Below are 26,494 nucleotides of genomic sequence, written 5' to 3'. Positions count from 1 at the left end.
AGTGTTTCTTCTTGCTCTATTCAGTGGTTTGTTTTGGATCGCTTAAGGCGGCTTATTGGAAGTGGGGGGATTAGTAGCTCATGTGAGGGTAACGAGCACGACCCGGTGAGCCTGACGCCTCCTCATACCCAAAGCCGCAAGTTACTGTTTAAATAAGCCACCATATTCGGGTCCCTCCGCATCCGCTGCAGCGGAGATTGAGCAGGAGCAGGCATGAGTTTGCCCTGCACCCCCCTGCTGTCACTAGTGGTACAATCCGAAAGCAGGGGGCCCTACATTCTGTAAACTAGGAAAGGGGTGGTACATCCCGGAAGTGTTACGGAGCCTACGGGGACTTCCCCCTCCTCGTTTACACATACACCTTTCCCTGAGAGAGAGTGTTCCCTTCTCCGACTGTCGGTGTGCAGGTGTTCGCTTCCCCGGCTCGTCCCTGTAAATGTACCCCCCTGCTCCGAGTGGTACAGTCCGCTAGCCCAGTGGTGTTGCGCGGAACGTCCCATTGTGAGCGCCCCGGGTGGTACAGCCCAGTGCCCCTGGCCCGTGCCCTCACCTGACCTGTGCCCGGGGTGGCCCAGCACCCCCTCCGCTCGCAGTGGTACTGCCCGGACCCTGCCTGAAGATGGCGCAGGCTCTGTCGGAGGAGGAGTTCCACCGGATGCAGGTGAGAGGGGCCGGCAGTAGTGTCAGTACGACGTCATAAAGGCTCACGTCATAGCTGCATTACGTCATGAGCATTACCTCACTGTACCCTGAGTTTAGCACGCAATGAGGATAGCATCCTCCGTGAGCGTAGCACCCCACCGTCCGTGCACCCGAGTCACCGGCCCGCTGCACCCCACGTTATTATGCAGCATGAGAACCGCATCACCACGGGCACCCCACTAACACCTTCAGGACCGCACCCCCTGCAGCTCACAAGAGCATCATTACATCACCCCACCACGAGCACAGCATGGGTGCACCAGGATCACAGCCCCTGCAGCTCACAAGAGCATTACACCATGAGCATTACATCTCCACTCCACGAGCACAGCATGGGTGCACCAGGATCACAGCCCCTGCAGCTCACAAGAGCATTACACCATGAGCATTACATCTCCCCCCCCCCCCCCACGAGCACAGCTCCATGAGTGCACTAGGATCGTAACACCAGCACAGCACTACAGCATTACCGCATGAGCATTACATCACCACACCACGAGCACAGCATGAGTGCACCAGGATCACAGCCCCTGCAGCTCACAAGAGCATTTCATCATGAGCATTGCATCTCCACACCACGAGCACAGCTCCATGAGTGCACTAGGATCATAGCACCAGCTTTACAGCATTACTGCATGAGCATTACATCACCACACCACGAGCACAGCATAAATGCATCAGTATCACAGCACCTGCACATCACCATAACATTACACCATGAGCATTACATCTCCCCACCACGAGCACATCTCCATGAGTGCACTAGGATCATAACACCAGCACAGCACTACAGCATTACCGCATGTCCATTACATCACACCACGAGCACAGCATGAGTGCACCAGGATCGCAGCCCCTGCAGCTCACAAGAGCATTACACCATGAGCATTACATCTCCCCACCACAAGCACAGCTCCATGAGTGCAGTAGGATCGTAGCACCAGCACAGCACTACAGCATGACCGCATGAGCATTACATCACCACACCACGAGCACAGCATGAGTGCACCAGGATCACAGCCCGTGCAGCTCACAAGAGCATTACACCATGAGCATTGCATCTCCCCACCACGAGCACAGCTCCATTAGTGCACTAGGATCATACCACCAGCATAGCACTACAGCATTGCCGCATGTCCATTACATCACACCACGAGCACAGCATGAGTGCACCAGGATCGCAGCCCCTGCAGCTCACAAGAGTATTACACCATGAGCATTACATCTCCACTCCACGAGCACAGCATGGGTGCACCAAGATCGCAGCCCCTGCAGCTCACAAGAGCATTACACCATGAGCATTGCATCTCCCCACCACGAGCACAGCTCCATGAGTGCACTAGGATCATAGCACCAGCACAGCACTACATCATTACCGCATGAGCATTACATCACACCACGAGCACCGCACCAGCACAACTTAATTAGTGCATCAGGATCACTGCACCTGCACATCACCCTAATATTACACCATGTGCATTACACCACCGCACCACGAGCACAGCACATCTTCATGAGTGCATCAGGATCACAGCACCTGCACATCACCATAACATTACACTGTGAGAATTACAGCACCAGACCACAAGCACAGCACTAACACACCTTCATGTGTGCAACAGGATCACAGCTCCTGCGCACCGTGATACAATTGTACTATGAGCATTACATCACCACACCTGCACCTCTTCATGAGTGCACCAGGATCAAAGCACCTGCACATCACCATAACATTACACCATGTGCTTTAAATCTCCCCGCCACTAGCAAAGCACATTTTAATGAGTGCACCAGGATCACAGCACCTGCACACCACCATAACATTACACCATGAGCTTTAAATCTCCCCGCCACTAGCAAAGCACATCTTAATGAGTGCACTAAGACCACAGCACATCACCATAACATTACACCATGAGCTCTGCACTAACACACCTTCATGAGTGCACCAGGATTACAGCTCCTACATATATTGTCTCAGTTCTTCCCCTCGTCCGCTCTTGAGTTGCTGATCTGTACCTCATCCCCATACGCCCCTCCGTGATATGCAGAAATCTAGTGCATTCCTCTTCTCTGTCGTCAGCTAAGACAGTGAGTTCCGGTTTTCTTCTGGAGGGCTCGGGTATGTGTTTTTTGATCTCACCATGTAAATTCCTCGTCGATTCTCTTACATCAGGAAACCAGACTAACTAGTTGCGGTTCATCATGCATTTTTTTGGCCTGACTATATCTATAGGGCAGAGCATGTGCTGCTTTTGGATCCCAGGCCTGCAGCAGTAATCTATAATCTGTTGGGAGAATTCTTCCTATAGTGGTGTCCGATAGAAAGTGGATTTTGCTCCAACACTTCCAGGGTCTTCCCAGGTCTGAAGTTTCACTTAGAGTGTTTGTGAGATGCAGTCCTCGGGTCCCCGTCTGACTGCCATGAGTGAACTCTATCTCGGTCTGCTGCTTGCTGTGTTCTTGGACTGGAGGAGTTGGTTCTGTTTGTCTGGTGTTTCTTTGGGTAACCTTCCATTGCAGCCCCCTGGAGACGCTGGAGTGGCACTGATGCTTACAGTGAATGTGTACCCCAGAAGTTACCAGTAACTTTTTGGTGTTAGTCTTTTGAGGCCTGAGATGAGTTAATTTCCAGGTATGGCGGCATGCGCCGACAGAAGCTGGTGGCTTACCGCTTGCCTGGGAGAGGAGATGAATGCCTTGGCCTCCTGATGGATTGTTGCTGCGGTCACCACAGGGCTCCCACTGTGGTCAGCAAGCTGGTGGGTCTTAGAAGAGCAATCCACGTTCAAAATGTCCGCTTCTCCATGCGCACACACATGGCGCCGTTTACACGCTAGTTCATTGAAGACCTTCTGAGAAAATAGCTAGGATGCACTAATGTGCTTTTTATTAAAAAAAAATATGAACAAGGAATCCTGTGAATAGAAGCAAGGCGCCTCTGTGATGTGCCCCTGAGGTACTGTAAAGTCCCAGGCAGTCACACGAGACTATCCTATAAAGGATTCCTCAAAAAAACCCATAAAATCTTTAGATCCGATTCCTCTTCCTTGGAAGGCAAAAAAGTGGTGGATGGGAATGACTAAGCCAACACTTCCTCACAAGTAGGAATTCCTCTGGGGAACATTCCATTCCATCGTTTTATCATGGCTGTGCCCCAATAGAGAAGGGCCAACAACAAGCGCTTCTCTGAAAATGCAGGCAGTTCAGTCAGCGTTTGGTGCATATTGGAAGGTAGATGTAGCGACGGGTGGAAAGGCCTGACTGAACCTGCACTTCCAATCCACCGAGAATTCCACTAAACCAGAGTTAATTTCTTCTACCTGGACAGGGAAAGGGACCAGCTACGTACGGGTCAGTCTTAGCCCCACCCCAAACTGCCAATCTGCACCCCTTCCTCAGACGAGCATCCGCACCTGCAGAACTAGTTTCTAGATGGGGAAATTTGTGGAGACAATTGCTGCCAAGAACCACATATAGCTCATAGTCGCTGTTACTTCTGCAGTAATGGACTGTGCCGGGACTTTCCAGTAGCTCTGAAGCACTTGTGATGCAGGAGTACCAGCACTTCACATCTGAATTGCCGTACATTTAGAAACAAGCAATGGCAAACCCAATTGATTTTGCCTATGCAAGTGTTGTTTGCGTTGCACAAAAGCAAGGGTGTGAAAATTGCATCACCTAGTGTATTGATTTGTTTTGATCATATTAAAAAAAAAAAAAATTCCAGCACACTTCAGACTTACAAAAGATGTGCTTCATTTGTGCTTTCTTAATTCCGATATAATCTGAAATATTTGCACAGTTTATTTACAGGCATTTAAATTGTGTTGTGTGCTAGGAAAAACCCTTTCCTTTCACACCCCGATTGTCAGATAAATTCTCTTCCTTTGAAGTCAGAGAAAGAAAAGTAAACACCAAATTCCCTCAGAAGAAAGAGCCTTATATTTGACTTCTGTCTTTGAATGCAGAGCAAATGTGACAAGCGAAGAACAGCATTTAAAGGCCTGTTTTACAGGAAGCAAGCTCTCGTGAAAGAAACGGTAAACAGGCTGTTCTCCACAGGAGTGATAGAGACATACTGGGCAGCCTAAAATAAATAAATCTAGCAAATAGAAAGAGAGCAAATGTAAGTTACAAACCAGAGTGCAAATGGTAAGCAATGGACACAATGCATTCTTAGGTCAGCTTTCAGAATGTCCCCAAGAACAGTGTGGAGAGGCTTCGGATCAGTCCTGCTGGCCTTTTAATGGGCCAGCACAAGGCTTTAGACAAAGCTATATCTTATGTTAGCAATGTAATGAACGTCTAGCACACTCATTCCAGACCGTTTATGTGTGTGGGAGGAGGCGCTGTGTATATTATTTGATGTCAAAGGTTGAGTGCCGGAGTGAGACTGAGCAGTGGGAATACATACTGTTGTGTTGGCTGAAAATGTTCAGGCAGCATTAATTATATCCTTAAAGTATCTCCTTAAATGTTTAGACAGATGTATGAACCACCCGCAATGACACAAAGAAAAAGTAATTGGTAAATGAAAATTAGTCATATATTTCTCAAACCTCATTTTGTTACCTTAATATGTCAGATACAAAATACATTTAGTCAAATAGCACCACCCACACCCTCTCATAAAATGCTATTTCCAGCATTTTTCTTGTCTGTAATGTGCTTATTGTTCTAGGCAGTGGGCCGTGGAATTATAATGACCTTCTTGTCCATGATGGTAGTAGGCAGCTCCTCCCTGTCCGCTTCCTGTGCCCACTGATTCTACCTATTCTGAACCCACACTCGCCAGACTGCCGTTGTAACACAGATCACGGTGCAGGTGCAGGTGCAGAGGCAAAGGGATCCCGTCGTTTTCATTGGGCACGCCACCATGCAATTTAGGGAGCACGTTCGAATGACTGCACTGGGGTTATATGTGCACCAGTGCCATCTGCATTACAGATGGGGCCTCACAAGCGTCTGCAGCCCTTTCTGTAATACCAAAGCCCTGTTGCGCCTCCTGCGTACTTTTTGTAATACGGCCCCTGGTATTTTCTCACACATTGTGCCCAGGTAATTTGTTATGTCATCTCCGAGATTACTGTAATAGGGAAAGTTTATGCTGTTGAGCACCTACTCTGATAAACCTAAGGGTTTTGCTGTGGTGATTCCTGTGAGACCCTGTTAAGAGTGGTTGTTTATTTTTTGCAAACTGTATTTTTATATACACGTTTGTAATTTTAAAATTGTGTGCATGATGGTTGTTAGTTTTGTATACTTAAATAGGCCTGTGTTGGGTAAGATGTAAGGCCTAGGATTAAAGCTATAGGCCTTATCGGTTCATTGGGAAAATTCATGCTAGACTTCATAGGGCTGATCTGTTTATTAAAAAAACATTATGGCAAAGCCAGTAAGTCTGACTTAAGTATTGTGAAAAACATGTGTTAAAGGCAGTAGGCTTTTAAGGATCGATTGGTATTGCACTATGCTGTGCTAAAGCCTGCAGGCAGGTATTTTGTTACATGGACTCTCACAGATTACGGTAGTAGGCAAGTCTTGCTGTATTCGTGACCCACCGGAACAAACCTTAGGGACAGAAGATGTATAAAATGATAATCTTTACCAGGCTGTTTTAGGAGAGGAATTATTTTGCTTTTCCAGCTATAATTTTGTGTACTTGTGTAATTTGATGATTGCATGCCCGACGGTTTCAGTACAATACGACCAAGTTGGTCATGGTGATAAGCTAATGATAACAGCTGTAGACCTGATTGGTGCACAAGGAAAATTATGCCAGCAGCCATCGGTTTTGTCTTTTTATTATGAAAAGTTAACCCAAAGGCAGTAGGCCTGACTTTTTTTGTGAAGACCATATGTTAAACCCAGTCAGCCTCGCTCAGTGAATTGTTATCCCTCTATGTTACAAGCTGTGGAGAGGTATTTTGTTACATGCAGTCTCACACATTACTATAGTAAGCAAGGGTTTTGGTCACCCCACTATTACAAACCCTTGAATTAGAAGATTTTCACTGTGTTGACTATTATTAACCCATGTTGAGAGGGGTTGTATATTGTTTTGCCATCTGTAATTCTGCAAATATGATATTTAATTACTGTTTGCATGATGATTGCCAGTTTATGCACACTTCACTTTGACAATCCTTACTAGGCACAAACAGGAGGTATTTTTTATTAATTTTGCCAGCTGTAATTTTGTACATATTTTTTATGTTATTATTGTATATGCGATGTTTGTCTTGTGGGAAGGCTTTTGACCAACACAGTTGGTCTCTGTTGGTCATGATGACAAGCCATTGATCAACTCTTTGGGCATGATGATTGTTTATTATGAGAACTTTTAATAAAGGCCTTAGGCTTGATATAGTGACTATGAAAAGTATGTTTAAGGCCATGGGCTTCTAATCGTGAATTATAATTACTCTATGTCAAAACCTACAGGTAGGTAATTTGTTACTTGGAATCTCACAGATTACCTTAGTATGCAAGGGGTTTTCGCTTGGATTACCCCCTCTAACCATGGGCATAGGAGATTTAGACTGTGACAATCGGTATAAATCACTCTTTGGGGAGATAGTATTTTTCTTTACAGTTTGCAAAGCAAAATACTGTCTCCCCTAAGAGGGATTTATAATTATTTTGTATGCATTTGCAATTTTATAACTGCAGGTCTGATGGATGCCTTGTGGGAAAGCTTATGCTCGGGACAGTAGGCCTGAGTGTGTTATGGTGACAAGCCAATGTTAAGAGCTGCAGGCTTAAATGGTGTGCAGGGAAACGTTGTACTAGCTGTCAGGTGCCATCTGTATATTATGAAAAGTTATGACAAAGGTAGTAGGCCTGGATTATTTATTGTGAAAAGCCTTTGTGAAAGTCAGTAAGTCTTTAACATTGGACTCTTATCACACTATGTTACAGGCTATTTACATTTTTGTTACATGTAATCTCACAGATTACCGAAGTAGGGAAGAGTTTTGGAGTTGGTCACCCACTTTGACGAACCCTGGTAGTAAAATTTCACAGTGATGATTCTAGCTAGGCGCTATTGAGATGGGTTGTTTTGCCAACTGTAATTTTGTACCTACTTGGAATTTTATTACTGTATGCCTTATGGTTACCAGCCTACCCTCTGATCATTTCAGTAGTCCTGTATTGGATATAATGTCAAGCCACTGTTAAAAGATATAGTTCATATCGGTTCAATGAGAAAAGTTTTATGTCAGGTTCCTTGTCTGTGAACTGTTCCTAATGAGAAATTATGACAGAGTAAGTAAGCCTGTCGTACTGATTATGAAAAGTGTGTTTAAGGGCAATAGACTTTAAGGTTGGATTCTTATCACACTTTGCTTAAAGCCTGTAGGCAGGTATTTTATTATAAATAATCTTACAGATTACTGTAGCAGGCAAGAGTTTTGGTGTTCATGACCCTTCCGAACAAACCATGGGGACAGAAGATTTGCACCATGGTAGTACATATTTGTAATTTTATTTTTACTATATAGCTGATGGCTGCCTCGTGGAAAAGCTTAAATTCAATACTGGAGTCCCGAGTAAGTTATGGTGGCAAACTAATGATGACAGCTGCTGGCCTGATTGGTTCAGTAGGAAAATATATTTCAGATGCCTTAGGCCTAGTCTGTTAGGAAAGGTTACTATAAAGGCAGTAACCTTGACAAATCAATTGGTAAAAGCATATGTACCCACACCCTTAAAGGGCAACAGACATTTAGGGGTGGGCTGTTATCACTCTCTATTAAAGCCTACAGTGAGGTATTTCTTTACATGAAATCTCACACATTATCTTTATAGGGACAGGATCTTGGTGTTGGCTACTGCCTCCCAAGCTGTATGGGAAGAAGATTTGCTCTGCGACGATTCTTGCTAGAATGCTTCCACCATATGATAGCAAACTGCATGGGATAATCGTTCAGTCGACAACAGGGATTGGCTGTCTCGCCCTGTGAATGATGGCATGTTGCGGTCACTTGCATATCCACAGGAAAATGAGTACACATTCATGTTCAGGCTGGTTGGTCAGTCTTGTAGCCTTTAGATGCCTGCTGCTCATTTAATCTATAGTTAGACTTCATCACCATTTTGCAATATACAAATACATTGTAAAATCTGCACGTATGTAAAATTCTTATGATTTTTACAGAAGTGTAGCAAAAATTTAAGAAAATGTCATAAAAGAAGTCTGATCTTCCTTATAACTGTCTAAGTGCAAAGCCAATAAAAGTAGGATGAGCATTAGGCCAGCTGGCTGCAGAGGTGCTCAGTTCCTCAGTTGCCTGCCTTTTACCAACTCACAGATGCAGCAGGTCCTCCTCCCATACTAGCAAGGTGCATTCTGGCTCCCTGCACATCTCCCCAGGCCCCAAGCTTCTCCTCTGCCCTTGGTGTCAGGCCCACTGCGACCCTGCTGTCCCTTGACACCCTCATGTGCTCCTTTATCTTGTGGCTCCTGTGGTCAACTTCAAACCCTCCTCCCTCATCTCCTCCTCTAATCCCAGGCCACTCATCTTTCCCCCATCGTGCCCCCCCTCACAAGTCTCCTCTGCCCTTCCCATTCACCCCCTGCTAAACTGTGCACCTTTGGAATGGGGCTTGTCAGATGCCACAGTGGACAGAGCTTCCAACCCTGGTACCAGCCCATCTCCTACTCCGAGGCGCGGTGCTGCTGCCACGCTGCAAGTTCACAGACTGTGACTAGGCAGCGTGTCCAAGAGTGACATACCAAAGACCAATCAGTATTTTTATGACAAGCACATTTTCTGCCTGTTGAAGAAATACCTCAAAGTTTGGAGATTGGGACCACAATTTTAGCATTTTGTAATGCAAAATTTACCATCCAAGACTACAAAACCCTAAGGGGGTCTGTGAAGTGTCCTGCATCCCAGGTGGCCACATCTTCTGAACTAAGACAGATCATTATGGGTTGCTCTTGTCCATAGTGTATCCATTCCAGAATGGACCACATGTTGGTCCTAAATGTGACAAACCACAATAAACTATAGCCTCTGCCTGGGGGGCACCTGCTGCTATGGTTAGTTTCTAGTGGCGTGGCACAGGCCCTCACAGTGTGTCTGGTACCGTAATGATAAATCCATGGAAAACCTGACACTCAAGTAATTCCTTTACTCCAGGGAGATTGAGTTGTGTAGAAAGTTAATTAAACCCTTGGTCTGGTATATTTTGCTCTCTATCAGAAGGTGGAGTTGCATACTGTTCAAGACCTCTGCAGGCAACGCATCATGATCATTGCAATCCAGGGTAGTCCACACAGCCTATGTTGTCTCTTGAGTCTTGTTGGGAAGTCACTATTGTACAGCCTTTTGACACTAGTGTTTTTGTTCTTGTGAACTCATCAGAAAGTCAAGCGTCCTGTTGGGGAGCATGGCCTGTTGGTCAGTTTGAGTAGGCCCAGTATGCTGTACCCTGACTCCCCAAGGGGCGGGAGCTTGTATCACAGTACTTGTTCACAAGCCCCTTCTAGTCCTCCGCATGTAGTACACAGTAGTCCTTTTGCAGTGTTTCATCGCTGTGGAAAGCCTCCTTGATAGTTCATTCTCTAGCAGTGACTTCAGGCCCCGGTGGTGGTGTCTTGAAGGCTGCACTGCTAGTTGTGTAGAAGAAAGCTCCAGCAAGTCATAGACTCAAACACTGAAACCATGTATGATAATGATGCTGTAGTAGAACGCTCGTCACTTTGGTGTTTGGACCTTCTGCTATTGCCGTGTTCTCTTTCCATCGATAACTGTAGAACGCAAGGGCAGAAGAGAGCTGGCAGATGGGTACAGATTGTTGACTGTTTGACCATCAGTTAAAGCTGAAAATAAATTTAGGAGTGTTTTCCTATCCTCACATTACTGTTTATGCATTGTATCTGTACCTAAGGTTATAATATTATCTTAAATGTCAATGAACTGTATTTGTGTGTGGCATTGGTGTTAATGCTGTGTTATGCTACTGGTAGTTAATACAGGCTGCTATTATTCTAGCCTTGCAGCGTTGACGGTCATTGCATTGCTTCCACGTTTCCAAGTTTGCCACCATAGACTGGGTGGTGATAAGGCTTTGATGATGTGTTCTAGTTCGCCTTTAAATTGGTTTGGTGGTTCCTGAGTGTATCACTTTGTTTAGAGAAAGTTGAGTCTGGAGAACTGTATCAGTGCTTACCTGTAACTTGCCTATGGCCCCTGGTAGATATAACCTAGATGTGGTGTTGCTGGCTATATGGCCTGGCAAGGAGTGTTCTGCAGAACTTGCTCTTAGAGTCTATGGCATGTGTGCACGTGCAGTGCTCTTTCTAAGGTCAGCTTGTGTTTGTAATGCAGATGTCTCGGGCGTGGTTGGTGTGTACAGGTCACATGGTGAATGGCTGTCTGACGTTTTTTGTATCATGTGGTCTGTTGGACGGTCTGTGTGGTGTATCTTCGTGATGCGTTGTGTTAGTCAATGTTATCCACGTACATAGTTCACCTCAAGAGACAGTACGTGGTGCAATTTCTGTTTTTTGTGATCGAATTGCCGCTCAAACCGTGCTAATTTCTTTGATTACACAGGTACAGTCTTTTACAGACACATGTCTGCACATTTGTTCCAGGCATAGGAATGCAGGTTTTTGTATAGGCTTAGTAGACAAAGTGTGTGTGTGAGAGAGAAAGAGTGTGTGAAGCTAGAGGAAAGCTGAGCTGTAGTGTCAGTGGTTGTACTAGCCAAATAAGATGGAAAGGAGGTTCGGAAGGACACGGTTAACGATCCAACCTAAAGAACAGGCATTTAGGTCACTGGGAAAGGCTTGAAGCAGAGAGGAACCAAGAACAAGGAAGTTTGGTAAAGTTGGCAAGGGTAAAAAGTAAAAAAAAAAAAAAAAAAAAAAAAAAAAAATGAAAATGAGAGCGAATGTGAGACTGCCATTGGAAGTGATTGAGGAACACAGGAGTTTGACCATGAAAGAAAGCTAGATATGACTGAGGTAGCCAGCACACACAAAAAGCTAGAAAAGGAGCATGGAACAAAAATGGGAATGGAAGAGGAGGTCATGCAGGGAGCTGAAGTGTAGATAGCATTGCTAAAGCAGCAAACTCAGAGCTACCACAAGGAGACGCGAGTAGGAAGCCCTTGTTCTAGCCTTCTCCAGACTGTGTGGTCACTCTTGGAGCCACACTTCCAAAGAGTCTTAAAAACTAAACAACCGAAACCAAATGTGAAGCTTTGCAATCTGATATCCATTACCTATCTCCATATGAGGATTACAATGGATAAATCCAAAATATATACCCCTTGTTCTAATAAAAACATATACACAGCTGGAGACAGCCGATAAACACAGTTTCTTTTATCCTAGCACAGGAGTCCCCAATGAGCCCTGACTCCCTGTAGCTCCACAGACATGTGTTGCTTCAAATAAAAACAACAATTAGTCGGTTAAACCAAGCGATCACTTTTGGAAAGCTTCTGAACAGAGCTGAAATGTTAAACTTATGAAACATGTGTGTCTGATAAAGACTACCAGTGAGAAACTCTGTAAATGAAGCTACGTGTGACACATGGATGGAGTACATCAAAAAGCAAAGTGACTGAGGGAACGTTTGAATTAATCTCAGCTACTGGCACTTGCACAGGATCGCACCCAATCCATCATTTTTCACCCACCATCAGTTTGGACCCAGCCATATGTAAATCAGCCTTGATCCTGCTCCTGATGGGAACAGTCCAGCCGAACTGTCAGGCCAGGTCCTTCTTGAGCAAGGATAAGATTGGTAGGAAACATACAACTCTGCACCGTCCATCATAAAACTCAGAAAGCTCCAAGATGCAGAAATGACAATAACATAAAGCACAAACTTTACCAGTACAGCCATTCCAAGCTCCACCTACCTCCCAGCAAACCCCTGAATTCCACAACACCTTCAGATCTAATTAAAGCACAACTTAGCCACAGCACCTCCTGGAAAAAAACACCCTGACTACCAATAATCAAAGCTCAGGACAACAAAATCTCAATAAGAAAGCTGATATATAACAATACAGCCATGACTACATTGCCTTCCAGATCATGCCCCATCGAAGGACCATGTGCCATATTCTTATCTCAGAGAGGTAACCATGCAGGGACCTGTGCAATCCAAACCTCCAGGCAGAAACTAAACCCACTGTTGAATTGATCAACACTGGCTTATTTTCAGACACAAACCTTGACATTCTCAACTTGATCACAGTAGTTTATAACACCCATGCCTCTCAAGCAAGTTTGAGAAACTAACTCTTTTATATAGTTTTTGAGATGCCCCCATTGTGACACAAAATCATCTGTACAATTGAATTTCAGAATACAAAGCACATTGGCTGTGGTCCACTCATAAACAGGGTGCATCAAACTCACAGATGCAGCCAAGACCTTGTTGAAACTGTACCGTCAAGTCTCACCCGTCTTATCACAGCCATGGTATACATCGATCATGGCTGCATTGCCACCTTCCCAAAGAGATTGGCTTCCCCCCATAAAACTGTGATGTACACGATTCTGCTGGCTGGATATTTAAACATAGGTAAATTACACAAAGATGGAAGTGATCTCCATGCACAGCATTAAAATAGTGAACTTTAAGGAGCAGCCTCAGATATGCACTGATCCCTTGCTACTCTCCGTCCATCCCTCTGAGGGTAATACTGACTCCCCCAAACCCCTCCCCCCCCAAAACCAATATACATGACGAGTGAACTTTAGTCAGATCCATCAAAAAAGTAAATAAGAGTGAACTTTCAGGGTAGGTACAGCGAATGCCGCAAGCTGATACCCAGAGCTCCTGATGGCTGTTAGCATCACTGACACGGGCACAGGGAGCCCCTGCTTCACACGGGCACAGGGAGCCCCTGCTTCACACGGGCACAGGGAGCCCCTGCTTCACACGGGCACAAGGAGCCCCTGCTTCACACAGGCACACGGGAGCCCCTGCTTCACACGGGCACACGAGAGCCTCCGCTTCACACAGGCACACGAGAGCCTCCGCTTCACACAGGCACACGAGAGCCTCCGCTTCACACAGGCACACGAGAGCCCCTGCTTCACACGAGAGCCCCTGCTTCACACGAGAGCCCCTGCTTCACACGGGAGCCTCTGCTTCACACGGGAGCCTCTGCTTCACACGGGAGCCTCTGCTTCACACGGGAGCCTCTGCTTCACACGGGCACAGGGAGCCCCTGCTTCACACGGGCACAGGGAGCCTCCGCTTCACACGGGCACAGGGAGCCTCCGCTTCACACGGGCACAGGGAGCCTCCGCTTCACACGGGCCCAGGGAGCCTCCGCTTCACACGGGCCCAGGGAGCCTCCGCTTCACACGGGCCCAGGGAGCCTCCGCTTCACACGGGCCCAGGGAGCCTCCGCTTCACACGGGCCCAGGGAGCCTCCGCTTCACACGGGCACAGGGAGCCTCTGCTTCACACGGGCACACGAGAGCCCCTGCTTCACACGGGAGCCTCTGCTTCACACAGGAGCCTCTGCTTCACACGGGCACAGAGAGCCTCCGCTTCACACGGGCACAGGGAGCCTCCGCTTCACACGGGCACAGGGAGCCTCCGCTTCACACGGGCACACAGGGAGCCTCCGCTTCACACGGGCACACAGGGAGCCTCCGCTTCACACTGGCACACAGGGAGCCTCCGCTTCACACAGGGAGCCTCCGCTTCACACAGGCACACAGGGAGCCTCCGCTTCACACAGGCACACAGGGAGCCTCTGCTTCACACAGGAGCCTCTGCTTCACACAGGAGCCTCTGCTTCACACGGGCACAGGGAGCCTCTGCTTCACACGGGCACAGGGAGCCTCTGCTTCACACGGGCACAGGGAGCCTCTGCTTCACACGGGCACAGGGAGCCTCTGCTTCACACGGGCACAGGGAGCCTCTGATGTACCCAGGCACAGGGAGCCCCTGCTTCACACAGGCACACAGGGAACCTCTGCTTCACACAGGCACACAGGGAGCCCCTGCTTCACACAGGCACAGAGCGCTCCTGCTTCACACGGGCACAGGGAGCCCCTGCTTCACACGGGCACACATGGAGCCTCCGCTTCACACGGGAGCCCCTGCTCCACACGGGCACAGGGAGCCCCTGCTCCACACGGGCACAGGGAGCCTCTGCTTCACACGGGCACAGGGAGCCTCTGCTTCACACGGGCACAGGGAGCCTCTGCTTCACACGGGCACAGAGAGCCTCTGCTTCACACGGGCACATGGAGCCTCTGATGTACCCAGGCAAAGGGAGCCCCTGCTTCACACAGGCACACAGGGAACATCTGCTTCACACAGGCACACAGGGAGCCCCTGCTTCACACAGGCACACAGGGAGCCCCTGCTTCACACGGGCACAGGGAGCCCCTGCTTCACACGGGCACAGGGAGCCCCTGCTTCACACGGGCACAGGGAGCCCCTGCTTCACACGGGCACACAGGGAGCCCCTGCTTCTCACGGGCACACAGGGAGCCCCTGCTTCTCACGGGCACACAGGGAGCCCCTGCTTCTCACGGGCACACAGGGAGCCCCTGCTTCACACGGGCACACGGGGAGCCCCTGCTTCACACGGGCACACGGGGAGCCCCTGCTTCACACGGGCACACGGGGAGCCCCTGCTTCTCACGGGCACAGGGGAGCCCCTGCTTCGCACAGGGGAGCCCATGCTTCACACGGGCACACGGGGAGCCCCTGCTTCACACGGGCACACGGGGAGCCCCTGCTTCACACGGGCACACGGGGAGCCCCTGCTTCACACGGGCACACGGGGAGCCCCTGCTTCTCACGGGCACAGAGCGCCCCTGCTTCTCACGGGCACAGGGGAGCCCCTGCTTCGCACAGGGGAGCCCATGCTTCACACAGGCACAGGGGAGCCCATGCTTCACACAGGCACAGGGAGCCCCTGCTTCACACGGGCACAGGGGAGCCCCTGCTTCACACGGGCACAGGGGAGCCCCTGCTTCACACGGGCACAGGGAGCCCCTGCTTCACACGGGCACACAGGGAGCCCCTGCTTCACACGGGCACACAGGGAGCCCCTGCTTCACACGGGCACACAGGGAGCCCATGCTTCACACGGGCACACGGGAGCCCATGCTTCACACGGGCACAGGGCCCCCTGCTTCACACGGGCACAGGGCCCCCTGCTTCACACGGGCACACTGGGAGCCCCTGCTTCACACGGGCACACTGGGAGCCCCTGCTTCACACGGGCACAGAGAGCCCCTGCTTCACACGGGCACACGGGAGCCCCTGCTTCACATGGGAGCCCCTGCTTCACACGGGCACAGGGAGCCCCTGCTTCACACGGGCACACGGGGAGCCCCTGCTTCACACGGGCACACGGGGAGCCCCTGCTTCACACGGGCACACGGGGAGCCCCTGCTTCACACGGGCACAGGGAGCCCCTGCTTCACACGGGCACACAGGGAGCCCCTGCTTCACACGGGCACACAGGGAGCCCCTGCTTCACACGGACACACAGGGAGCCCATGCTTCACACGGGCACACGGGAGCCCATGCTTCACACGGGCACAGGGCCCCCTGCTTCACACGGGCACAGGGCCCCCTGCTTCACACGGGCACACTGGGAGCCCCTGCTTCACACGGGCACACTGGGAGCCCCTGCTTCACACGGGCACAGAGAGCCCCTGCTTCACACGGGCACACGGGAGCCCCTGCTTCACATGGGAGCCCCTGCTTCACACGGGCACAGGGAGCCCCTGCTTCACACGGGCACACAGGGAGCCCCTGCTTCACACGGGCACACGGGGAGCCCCTGCTTCACACGGGCACACGGGGAGCCCCTGCTTCACACGGGCACACGGGGAGCCCCTGCTTCACACAGGCACACGGGGAGCCCCTGCTTCACACGGGCACACGGGGAGCCCCTGCTTCACACGGGCACACAGGGAGCCCCTGCATCACACGGGCACAGGGGAGCCCCTGCTTCGCACAGGGGAGCCCCTGCTTCACACGGGCACACAGGAGCCCCTGCTTCACACGGGCACACGGGGAGCCCCTGCTTCACACGGGGAGCCCCTGCTTCACACGGGCACAGTGCGCCCCTGCTTCACACGGGCACACGGGAGCCCATGCTTCACACGGGCACAGGGGAGCCCCTGCTTCGCACAGGGGAGCCCCTGCTTCACACAGGCACAGGGAGCCCCTGCTTCACACGGGCACAGGGGAGCCCCTGCTTCACACGGGCACACAGGGAGCCCCTGCTTCACACGGGCACACAGGGAGCCCATGCTTCACACGGGCACACGGGAGCCCATGCTTCACACGGGCACAGGGCCCCCTGCTTCACACGGGCACAGGGCCCCCTGCTTCACACGGGCACACGGGGAGCCCCTGCTTCACACGGGCACACTGGGAGCCCCTGCTTCACACGGGCACACTGGGAGCCCCTGCTTCACACGGGCACACGGGGAGCCCCTGCTTCACACTGGCACACGGGGAGCCCCTGCTTCACACGGGCACACGGGGAGCCCCTGCTTCACACGGGCACAGAGAGCCCCTGCTTCACACGGGCACACGGGAGCCCCTGCTTCACATGGGAGCCCCTGCTTCACACGGGCACACGGGGAGCCCCTGCTTCACACGGGCACAGAGAGCCCCTGCTTCACACGGGCACACGGGAGCCCCTGCTTCACATGGGAGCCCCTGCTTCACACGGGCACAGGGAGCCCCTGCTTCACACGGGCACACGGGGAGCCCCTGCTTCACACGGGCACACGGGGAGCCCCTGCTTCACACGGGCACACGGGGAGCCCCTGCTTCACACGGGCACACGGGGAGCCCCTGCATCACACGGGCACACAGGGAGCCCCTGCATCACACGGGCACAGGGGAGCCCCTGCTTCGCACAGGGGAGCCCCTGCTTCACACGGGCACACAGGAGCCCCTGCTTCACACGGGCACACGGGGAGCCCCTGCTTCACACGGGGAGCCCCTGCTTCACACGGGCACAGTGCGCCCCTGCTTCACACGGGCACACGGGAGCCCATGCTTCACACGGGCACAGGGCCCCCTGCTTCACACGGGCACACTGGGAGCCCCTGCTTCACACGGGCACACTGGGAGCCCCTGCTTCACACGGGCACACTGGGAGCCCCTGCTTCACACGGGCACACGGGGAGCCCCTGCTTCACACGGGGAGCCCCTGCTTCACACTGGCACACGGGGAGCCCCTGCTTCACACGGGCACAGGGAGCCCCTGCTTCACACGGGCACACAGGGAGCCCCTGCTTCACACGGGCACACGGGGAGCCCCTGCTTCATACAGGCACACGGGGAGCCCCTGCTTCACACGGGCACACGGGGAGCCCCTGCTTCACACGGGCACACAGGGAGCCCCTGCATCACACGGGTACAGGGGAGCCCCTGCTTCGCACAGGGGAGCCCCTGCTTCACACGGGCACAGGGGAGCCCCTGCTTCACACGGGCACAGGGGAGCCCCTGCTTCACACGGGCACACAGGAGCCCCTGCTTCACACGGGCACACGGGGAGCCCCTGCTTCACACGGGGAGCCCCTGCTTCACACGGGCACAGTGCACCCCTGCTTCACACGGGCACACGGGAGCCCATGCTTCACATGGGCACAGGGCCCCCTGCTTCACACGGGCACACGGGGAGCCCCTGCTTCACACGGGCACACGGGGAGCCCCTGCTTCACACGGGCACACGGGGAGCCCCTGCTTCACACTGGCACACGGGGAGCCCCTGCTTCACACTGGCACACGGGGAGCCCCTGCTTCACACTGGCACACGGGGAGCCCCTGCTTCACACGGGCACAGGGGAGCCCCTGCTTCACACGGGCACACGGGGAGCCCCTGCTTCACACGGGCACACGGGGAGCCCCTGCTTCACACGGGCACACGGGGAGCCCCTGCTTCACACGGGCACAGAGAGCCTCTGCTTCACACGGGCACAGGGGGCCTCTGCTTCAAACGGGCGCCTCTGCTTCACACGGGCACAGAGAGCCTCTGATGCACCCAGGCACATGGAGCCTCTGATGCACCCAGGCACATGGAGCTTCTGATGCACCCAGGCACACAGGGAGCCCCTGCTTCACACAGGCACACAGGGAGCCCCTGCTTCACACGGGCACACGGGGAGCCCCTGCTTCACACGGGCACACGGGGAGCCCCTGCTTCACACGGGCACACAGGAGCCCCTGCTTCACACGGGCACACAGGAGCCCCTGCTTCACATGGGAGCCCCTGCTTCACAGGGGCACACGGGAGCCTCTGCTTCACAGGGGCACACGGGAGCCTCTGCTTCACAGGGGCACACGGGAGCCTCTGCTTCACACGGGAGCCTCTGCTTCACACGGGAGCCTCTGCTTCACACGGGAGCCTCTGCTTCACACGGGCACACGGGAGCCTCACCTTCACACGGGAGCCTTGGCTTCACACGGGCACACGGGAGCCTTGGCTTCACACGGGCACACGGGAGCCTTGGCTTCACACGGGCACACGGGAGCCTCGGCTTCACACGGGCAAACGGGAGCCTCGGCTTCACACAGGCACACAAGAGCCTCGGCTTCACACAGGCACACGGGAGCTTCAGCTTCACACAGGCACACGGGAGCCTCGGCTTCACACGGGAGCCTCTGCTTCACACAGGCACACGGGAGCCTCGGCTTCACACAGGCACACAGGAGCCTCGGCTTCACACAGGCACACGGGAGCCTCGGCTTCACACAGGCACACGGGAGCCTCGGCTTCACACAGGCACACGGGAGCCTCTGCTTCACACAGGCACACGGGAGCCTCTGCTTCACACAGGCACACGGGAGCCTCTGCTTCACACAGGCACACGGGAGCCTCTGCTTCACACAGGCACACGGGAGCCTCTGCTTCACACAGGCACACGGGAGCCTCGGCTTCACACTGGAGCCTCGGATTCACCCGGGAGCCTCGTCTTCACACGGGCACACAGGGAGCCTTGGCTACACACGGGCACACGAGAGCCTCGGCTTCACACGGGCACACAGGGAGCCTCGGCTTCACACGGGCACACAGGGAGCCTCGGCTTCACACGGGCACACAGGGAGCCTCGGCTTCACACGGGCACACAGGGAGCCTCGGCTTCACACGGGCACACAGGGAGCCTCGGCTTCACACGGGCACACAGGGAGCCTCGGCTTCACACTGGCACACAGGAGCCTCGGCTTCACACAGGCACATATGCGCCTCTACTCCACACAGGCTCATTGGAGCCTGTGCTGATGCAGACACCCTGGAGCCTGTGCTGACACTGACACACAGGACCCTTTCCTGATGTGAGCACATAGGAGACTGTGCTGTCGGAGGCACAAAGGAGCCTGGATTATAACTGGGATGCAAGGCCGACCAATTCCCTCCTAGCTGGACACAGGGCACTGTTAAGCAGATGCAGTGGGGACTGCCACCACTTCCCCCCCCCCCCCCCCCCCTCCCTTCACCAGGCTAGGGCACAGGACGCAGTTAATGAACATGAAAGACGGAACGAGTCCCTAAAGCAAGGATACAGGATGTTTAAAAGGATGCAGAAGGGACTGGTTGATGCTGGACCCAGGGCACCGTTAACCAGGATGCAGAGGAGGGATACCATTAAAGCTGTACATGGGGCACTGTTAACCAGGACGCAGGGGGGACTGATTCCCTCAAAGATGGACACGGGGCACTGTTAACCAGGATACAGGGGTAGCTGATTCCCTCAGAGCTAGACTTCGGGGACTGTTAACCTGGATGCAGGGGGACTGATTGAAGCTGGACATAAGGTACTGTTAACCAGGATGCAGGAGGACTGATTGAAGCGAGACACATGGCACAGTTAACCAGGATGCAGGCAGGACTGATTCAAGCTGAATACAGGGAGAACTGATTGAAGCTGGACACAGGGTACTGTTAACCAGGATGCAGGGGGACTGATTGAAGCTGGACACAGGGCACTGTTAACCAGCATGCAGGAAGACTGATTGAAGCGGGACACATGGCACAGTTAACCAGGATACAGGCAGGACTACTTTAAGCTGGATACAGGGGGAACTGATGGAAGCTGGACACAGGGTACTGGTAACCAGGATGCAAGGGGACTGATTGAAGCTGGACACAGGGCACTGTTAACCAGGATGCAGGAAGACTGATTGAAGCGGGACACATGGCACAGTTAACCAGGATACAGGCAGGACTAATTTAAGCTGGATACAGGGGGAGCTGATGGAAGCTGGACACAGGGCACTTTTAACCAGGATGTAGGAGGACTGATTTGAAGCAGGACACAGGGCACTGTTAACTAGGATACAGGGGGGGCTGATGGAAGCTGGACATGAGGCACTGTTAACCAGGATGCAGGGGTTGCTGATTCCCTCAGAGCTGGACATGGGGGACTGTTAAGCTGGATGCAGGCGGACTGATTGAAGCTGAACACAGGGCCCTGTTAACCGGGATGCTATGGGGACTGATTGAAGCTGGACCCAGGGCACAGTTAACTAGGATAAAGGGGGGTCTGGTGGAAGCTGGACTAACCAGGATTCAGGGGGAACTGATTCCCTCAAAGATGGACACGGGGCACAGTTAACCAGTATGCAGGTGGACTGATTGAAGCTGGACACAGGGCACTGCTAACCAGGATGCAGGGGGCTGCTGGAAGCTGTACACGGGGCACTTTTTTTTTTTTTTTTTTTTAAATCTGTTTATTAAACTTAATACAAAACAGAATGCAAAAGTATCAGTACATTACGTATATATTGTAGGGAGAGTATCCAGTACTTCTCCATTTGTATCTTTTTTAGTTTTTGACATTTGTACATTATACTGCACAACAAAGCTGTATCTGAGTGTACTGATTTTCATAAACATTATATAACTAATAACACATTATATGAGGATTACTGTTCTAAAATATATGTATATTGGCGTCAATTATTATAGTGAAAGCAGGGATCTGTATAGGTCATAGATACTCCTCTTTTTTTTTTTCTTTTTTTTTTGTGTATGTACATTGGTATCAGAGAGTCGCATTAACAAAGTGTAGCCGCTTAGCAGATTTATAATGGGTTAGACCTGATATTACATTGGCATAAGGTAATTTACGGCAATCTCGACTGCTATGGATGGCTTTTAGTATTAACGTATCTTTAGAATTTTAAAGAGATTGCTTCAAGGTGGGTACTTGTCGTTTTTGGATTCAATTCCAACTATAAAGAGGTCCCAACTGTCAATCCTGCTCTGTGCCTGACCTCTGTGCTGTAATTGCCTTAATGTTCGAGATTCCGCCAGTGCATAATCATATAAGTCTCGTATCCAGAGGGACTGGGAGGGGGCGTTTGGGGCCTTCCAATGTGTAGCTATCAGACGTTTATATGTCACGAATGCTAAATCTATGAACCTATGCTTATGTTTATCATTTTTTGTACGATGCCGCACATTAAGCAGACAGGATTCTGGAGTAGGGGACAGTGGATGGCCTACTATGTCTGCAGATGTAGCGACTATTTGATTCCAGCCAGTATTGATCACGTGACATTCCCAAACCATATGGTAAAAGGTGGCTGCAGGGGTAGCACATCTTGGGCATATGGAATTAGCTCCTGGATATATTTTATTAATACGAGCAGGGGAAAGATATGCATGATGCATACACGGGGCACTCTTAACTAGGATGCAGGAGGGACAGATTGAAGCTGGACACAGGGCACTGTTAACTAGAATGCAGGGGGGACTGATTGAAGCTGGACACAGGGCACTGTTAACCAGGATGCAGGGGGACTGATCGAAGGTGGGCACAGGGCACTGTTAACCAGGATGCAGGGGGGGACTGATTGAAGCTGGACACAGGGCACTGTTAACCAGGATGCAGAGGGGACTGATTGAAGCTGGACACATGGCACTGTTGGGCAGGATGCAGGGGGGGACTGATTAAAGCTGGACACAGTGCACTGTTAACCAGGATGCAGGGGGGCTGATTGAAGCGGGACACAGGTAACCAGGATGCAGGAGGACTGATTAAAGCTGGACACAGGGCACTGTTAACCAGGATGCAGGGGGACTGATTGAAGCGGGACACAGGGCAATATTAACCAGGATGCAGGGGGACTGATTGAAGCTGGACACGGGCCCCTGTTAACCAGGATGCAGGGGGACTGATTGAAGCAGGACACAGGCACTGTTAACCAGGATGCAGGGGGGACTGATTGAAGCTGGAAACGGGGCACTGTTGACCAGGATGCAGAGGGACTGATTGAAGCTGGATACGGGCACAGTTAACCAGGATGCAGGGGGGGCTGTTTGAAGCTGGACACGGGGCACTGTTAACCAGGATGCTGAGGGGACTGATTGAAGCTGGACACAGGGCACTGTTAACCAGGATGCAGGGGGGACTGATTGAAGCTGGACATGGGGCACTGTTAATCAGGATGCAGGGGGACTGATTGAAGCGGGTCATGGGGCATTGTTAACCAGGATGCAGAGGGGACTGATTGAAGCTGGACACAGGGCACAGTTAACCAGGATGCAGGGGGGGGACTGATTGAAGCTGGATACGGGGCACTGTTAACCAGGATGCAGAGGGGACTGATTGAAGCTGATTGAAGCTGGACACAGGGCACTGTTAACTAGGATACAGGGGGGGCTGATGGAAGCTGGACATGAGGCACCGTTAAGCAGGATGCATTGGTAGCTGATTCCCTCAGAGCTGGACATGGGGGACTGTTAAGCTGGATGCAGGGGGACTGATTGAAGCTGGACACAGGGCACTGCTGACCAGGATGCACGGGGACTGATTGAAGCTGGACACAAGGCACTGTTGACAAGGATGCAGGGTGGACTGATTGAAGCTGGACACAGTTCATTGCTGACCAGGATACAGGGGGACTGATTGAAGCTGGACACAGGGCACTGTTGACCAGGATGCAGGGGGACTGATTGAAGCTGGACACAGTGCACTGCTGACCAGGATGCAGGGGGACTGATTGAAGCTGGACACAGGGCATTGTTTACAAGGATACAAGGGGGTCCACGACCCACAACACTCAACACAAGTCTCTGTTAACCAGAAGGCAGGATGCAGGGATCGATCTTTGCAGGACAGGGGCACAGTCACACTTTCATCTCTTGTCATGTCCAGAAGTGTGTGCATGTGATGCCAAGGGTCTCTGACTGTGCACCATCTGCATGTTTGGCATCAGGCTATGTGCATTCATCTCATGCTGAAGATATCTCCATGGGAGAGTTACCAAGTGCTGCATCGCCCCCTCCCACGAGCAGTAACACTGTGTTCTGCCTCCATCTGGCTTCGTACTGTTAGTTTTTGTCACATCCACCATTTTGGTTGTTTCATAAGGAAAGATGTCATCAGCTCTTTGTCCTTATGATCTTAAGCTTCTGAATGCTTCATCCGCGTTCTTTGTTTCAACATTTATTATTTTTCAAATTTATTTTAGGCTTTTTTTTGCAAGTGGACGTGGTTCATATAGGTGCAAACGCTGAGAAGATGCCATTTTCCAACAGATTGTTAACAATCTGTCTATTTCGTGTGGCCCACCCTTTGGGTTAGGACTGGTAATTTGGGAAGGACCCCTGAGATGCCATTTTGTGGCGGTGCGACATGTGCCGGATCCAGTGTATAGCCATTTGCGCGCAGTGTGATGTGTTGGAGCTTCGCTGTGTGGTTGCTCAAATGCTTTGTGATTTGTCCTAGCGCAAGGGTACCCGTCGCCTCTGGTCGCTGCATTACTCTGAGTGACAGCGGATGTGGTTTGTGTTTAGTTTGAGCGGTGGCGGATCGTAGCATTGAATAGCGCCAACCATCCTTATGAGAGGCGCTTGGATAGCGCGCTACACCAAGGGCCATTTGTACCAAAGCACTTTCCCATTGACACAGAATGGGTAAAACCCTTTGATCCATCTGGCCCCAAGTGTGTTGTGTGGTGAGGGTGGTATTTATTTGAGCCTGTATGGCATGGGTAATCGCAAATATTTTCCCAGGGACCAATAGTTTGGTCTGTGATGTGCCTAAGAGCTGCAATGATGCCGCCCGGTGGCCGGGGGAATTGGCGGTAAGTGTAGGCGAGGGTTATACATCTAGTGGCTGAACTGAAGAATGTGAAATCCGAAAATCTAGGATTAATCCCGGCTTTCCCACTTTTTCAAATTGTGTGATCCTGGACAATTGTTTAATTTCACTTTCCCTCCTTTTTCTTCAGTAGCACGTGTAAGAGGACCTCGAAATACATGATTTTATGGTGTCCGCTGTACAACAGCTGCTCCTGTGTTTGATTTAATAAACTATATGCTGTTCGTGTATAATAGGAACCCAGGCCACTCATAAAGTGCACATAACAACTAACTTGACTTTTTAATTTACTATTGGCATTGTTGTCAGGGTAGGGGGAGAAATTAATGTTTCTATATTCATGTATGAAAACTATCACTTTTAAATGAATACGTCTCAGTGCACTGATGTAGCAAATTGCACTAAGGTGAAAAGGCTCTGCACATGAACTACACTTCTTTTTTACACTTTGCTGCAAGATGTGTTTTAAAATTAAGGTGTTTCTAAAGTGAAGTGCAGGGCTCCCTAGTTACTTCCTTTCTTTAACACCAATTACTCTTGAAATAAATGATTGCCTGTCTATTTCATATATTTCTTTTTTATTATCAGTACGGAGTTGAGTAAACAGCTACCCAGTGCGCCTGTTGCCAGGGGGCGTATGTAAAGGTCAGGGGGGCCTCATGCGGGCCACGGGCATACTTTGAGTATCCATGCCATACGGGAAGTGATAAATGGTTGTGCGTGATCACCACCAAGGTGCGGTTATCGTGTTACAGGATGCAGCTCCTGGGGGTGGAATGGGTGAGGGTATGTGAGAGACCGACATGCAAATTATCATTACAATCCATTTTAGCCACAGGGGCAGTGGGATGCTGTGTGTCTGTACACCAAAAGGGAGGGTAATCCGAGAAGGCCCATTATTACATACAGCAACATGCGCCAGACAGAGCTGCTGTTGAATGAGTAAAAGAATACCAAAATGGCACGGATGGGAATTGGTCCTCACCAGTAACCATGCCCATTTCATTTTATTTATTTATTTTTAAAAGTCCAGGACACTGTCTACTGCTTAACAAATACATCCCATGAAGGAGAAAAGATGGGAAAGAGCAATCAAGGCTGGCAACCTTAGCGGAAACTACACAATCTTTGAAAGGCTCAGATACCACCTACTCCTGTTAGGCTGAAGGAAGCCGATATTTTGAACAGAGGTTCACGCCCAAAGCCCCTCTTGGGCTCTTGGAGGCAGATGAGCACCAGTCGGGCAAGCCCTAGTTTATTTGTAGCTCTGACAACAGCTTAGATGGACCTCCTACAGTTTGGGGGTGAGTGACAAACGCTTGAGAGGCTGCTGCTCTGACATTGAGAGTCAATTGCCTTGTGTTACCCTGCTGTCCCCACCCCTCTTTTCTTGGATCCCAGAGACTCTTGTTCTACTTTACAAAGTGAGGCAGCCTCCTGACCTGCTAGAATTTCCTGCCAGAACAACTTCCACTTCCATTATTAGTACTGAATGACATTGCAGGTAAAGACAATGTGGTGAAGAGACTTACCCTGCTTGCGTTATGCCAGCTAAAACAGCTGCAAGGCGCCTATCTGGTGGTTCTGAATTTGTTTTTAGTTGACTCTCAGCTCATCCCTGACTGTGCCTCTTCTGAAAAACACTTTTATAGACATGTTTTAGTTGAAGCGGGTTGGTATGTGCAGCTGTCTCAGTCACGG

The 26,494-nt window shown here is 51.2% G+C and overlaps 1 protein-coding gene across 2 annotated transcripts in view; it reads left to right on the top strand.

Moving 5' to 3' along the window:
• Window positions 1-283: 283 nt before the first annotated feature.
• The window catches only part of GRIPAP1 (GRIP1 associated protein 1), a 485,545-nt gene continuing 459,334 nt past the window's right edge, over window positions 284-26,494 (top strand). The window contains exon 1 of one of the 2 annotated variants that reach the window (XM_069209507.1): window positions 284-661. In XM_069209507.1, coding sequence (XP_069065608.1) covers window positions 620-661 — 42 coding nt within the window. In that variant the 5' untranslated portion in view covers window positions 284-619. The remainder of the gene's footprint in view (window positions 662-26,494) is intronic. The other variant, XM_069209509.1, reaches the window with a different exon arrangement.

Source organism: Pleurodeles waltl, chromosome 10, assembly GCF_031143425.1.
Source record: "Pleurodeles waltl isolate 20211129_DDA chromosome 10, aPleWal1.hap1.20221129, whole genome shotgun sequence".
Taxonomy (NCBI): domain Eukaryota; kingdom Metazoa; phylum Chordata; class Amphibia; order Caudata; family Salamandridae; genus Pleurodeles; species Pleurodeles waltl.
Note: the sequence above shows the minus strand (reverse complement) of the source record. Positions and strands in the feature narration are given on the sequence as shown.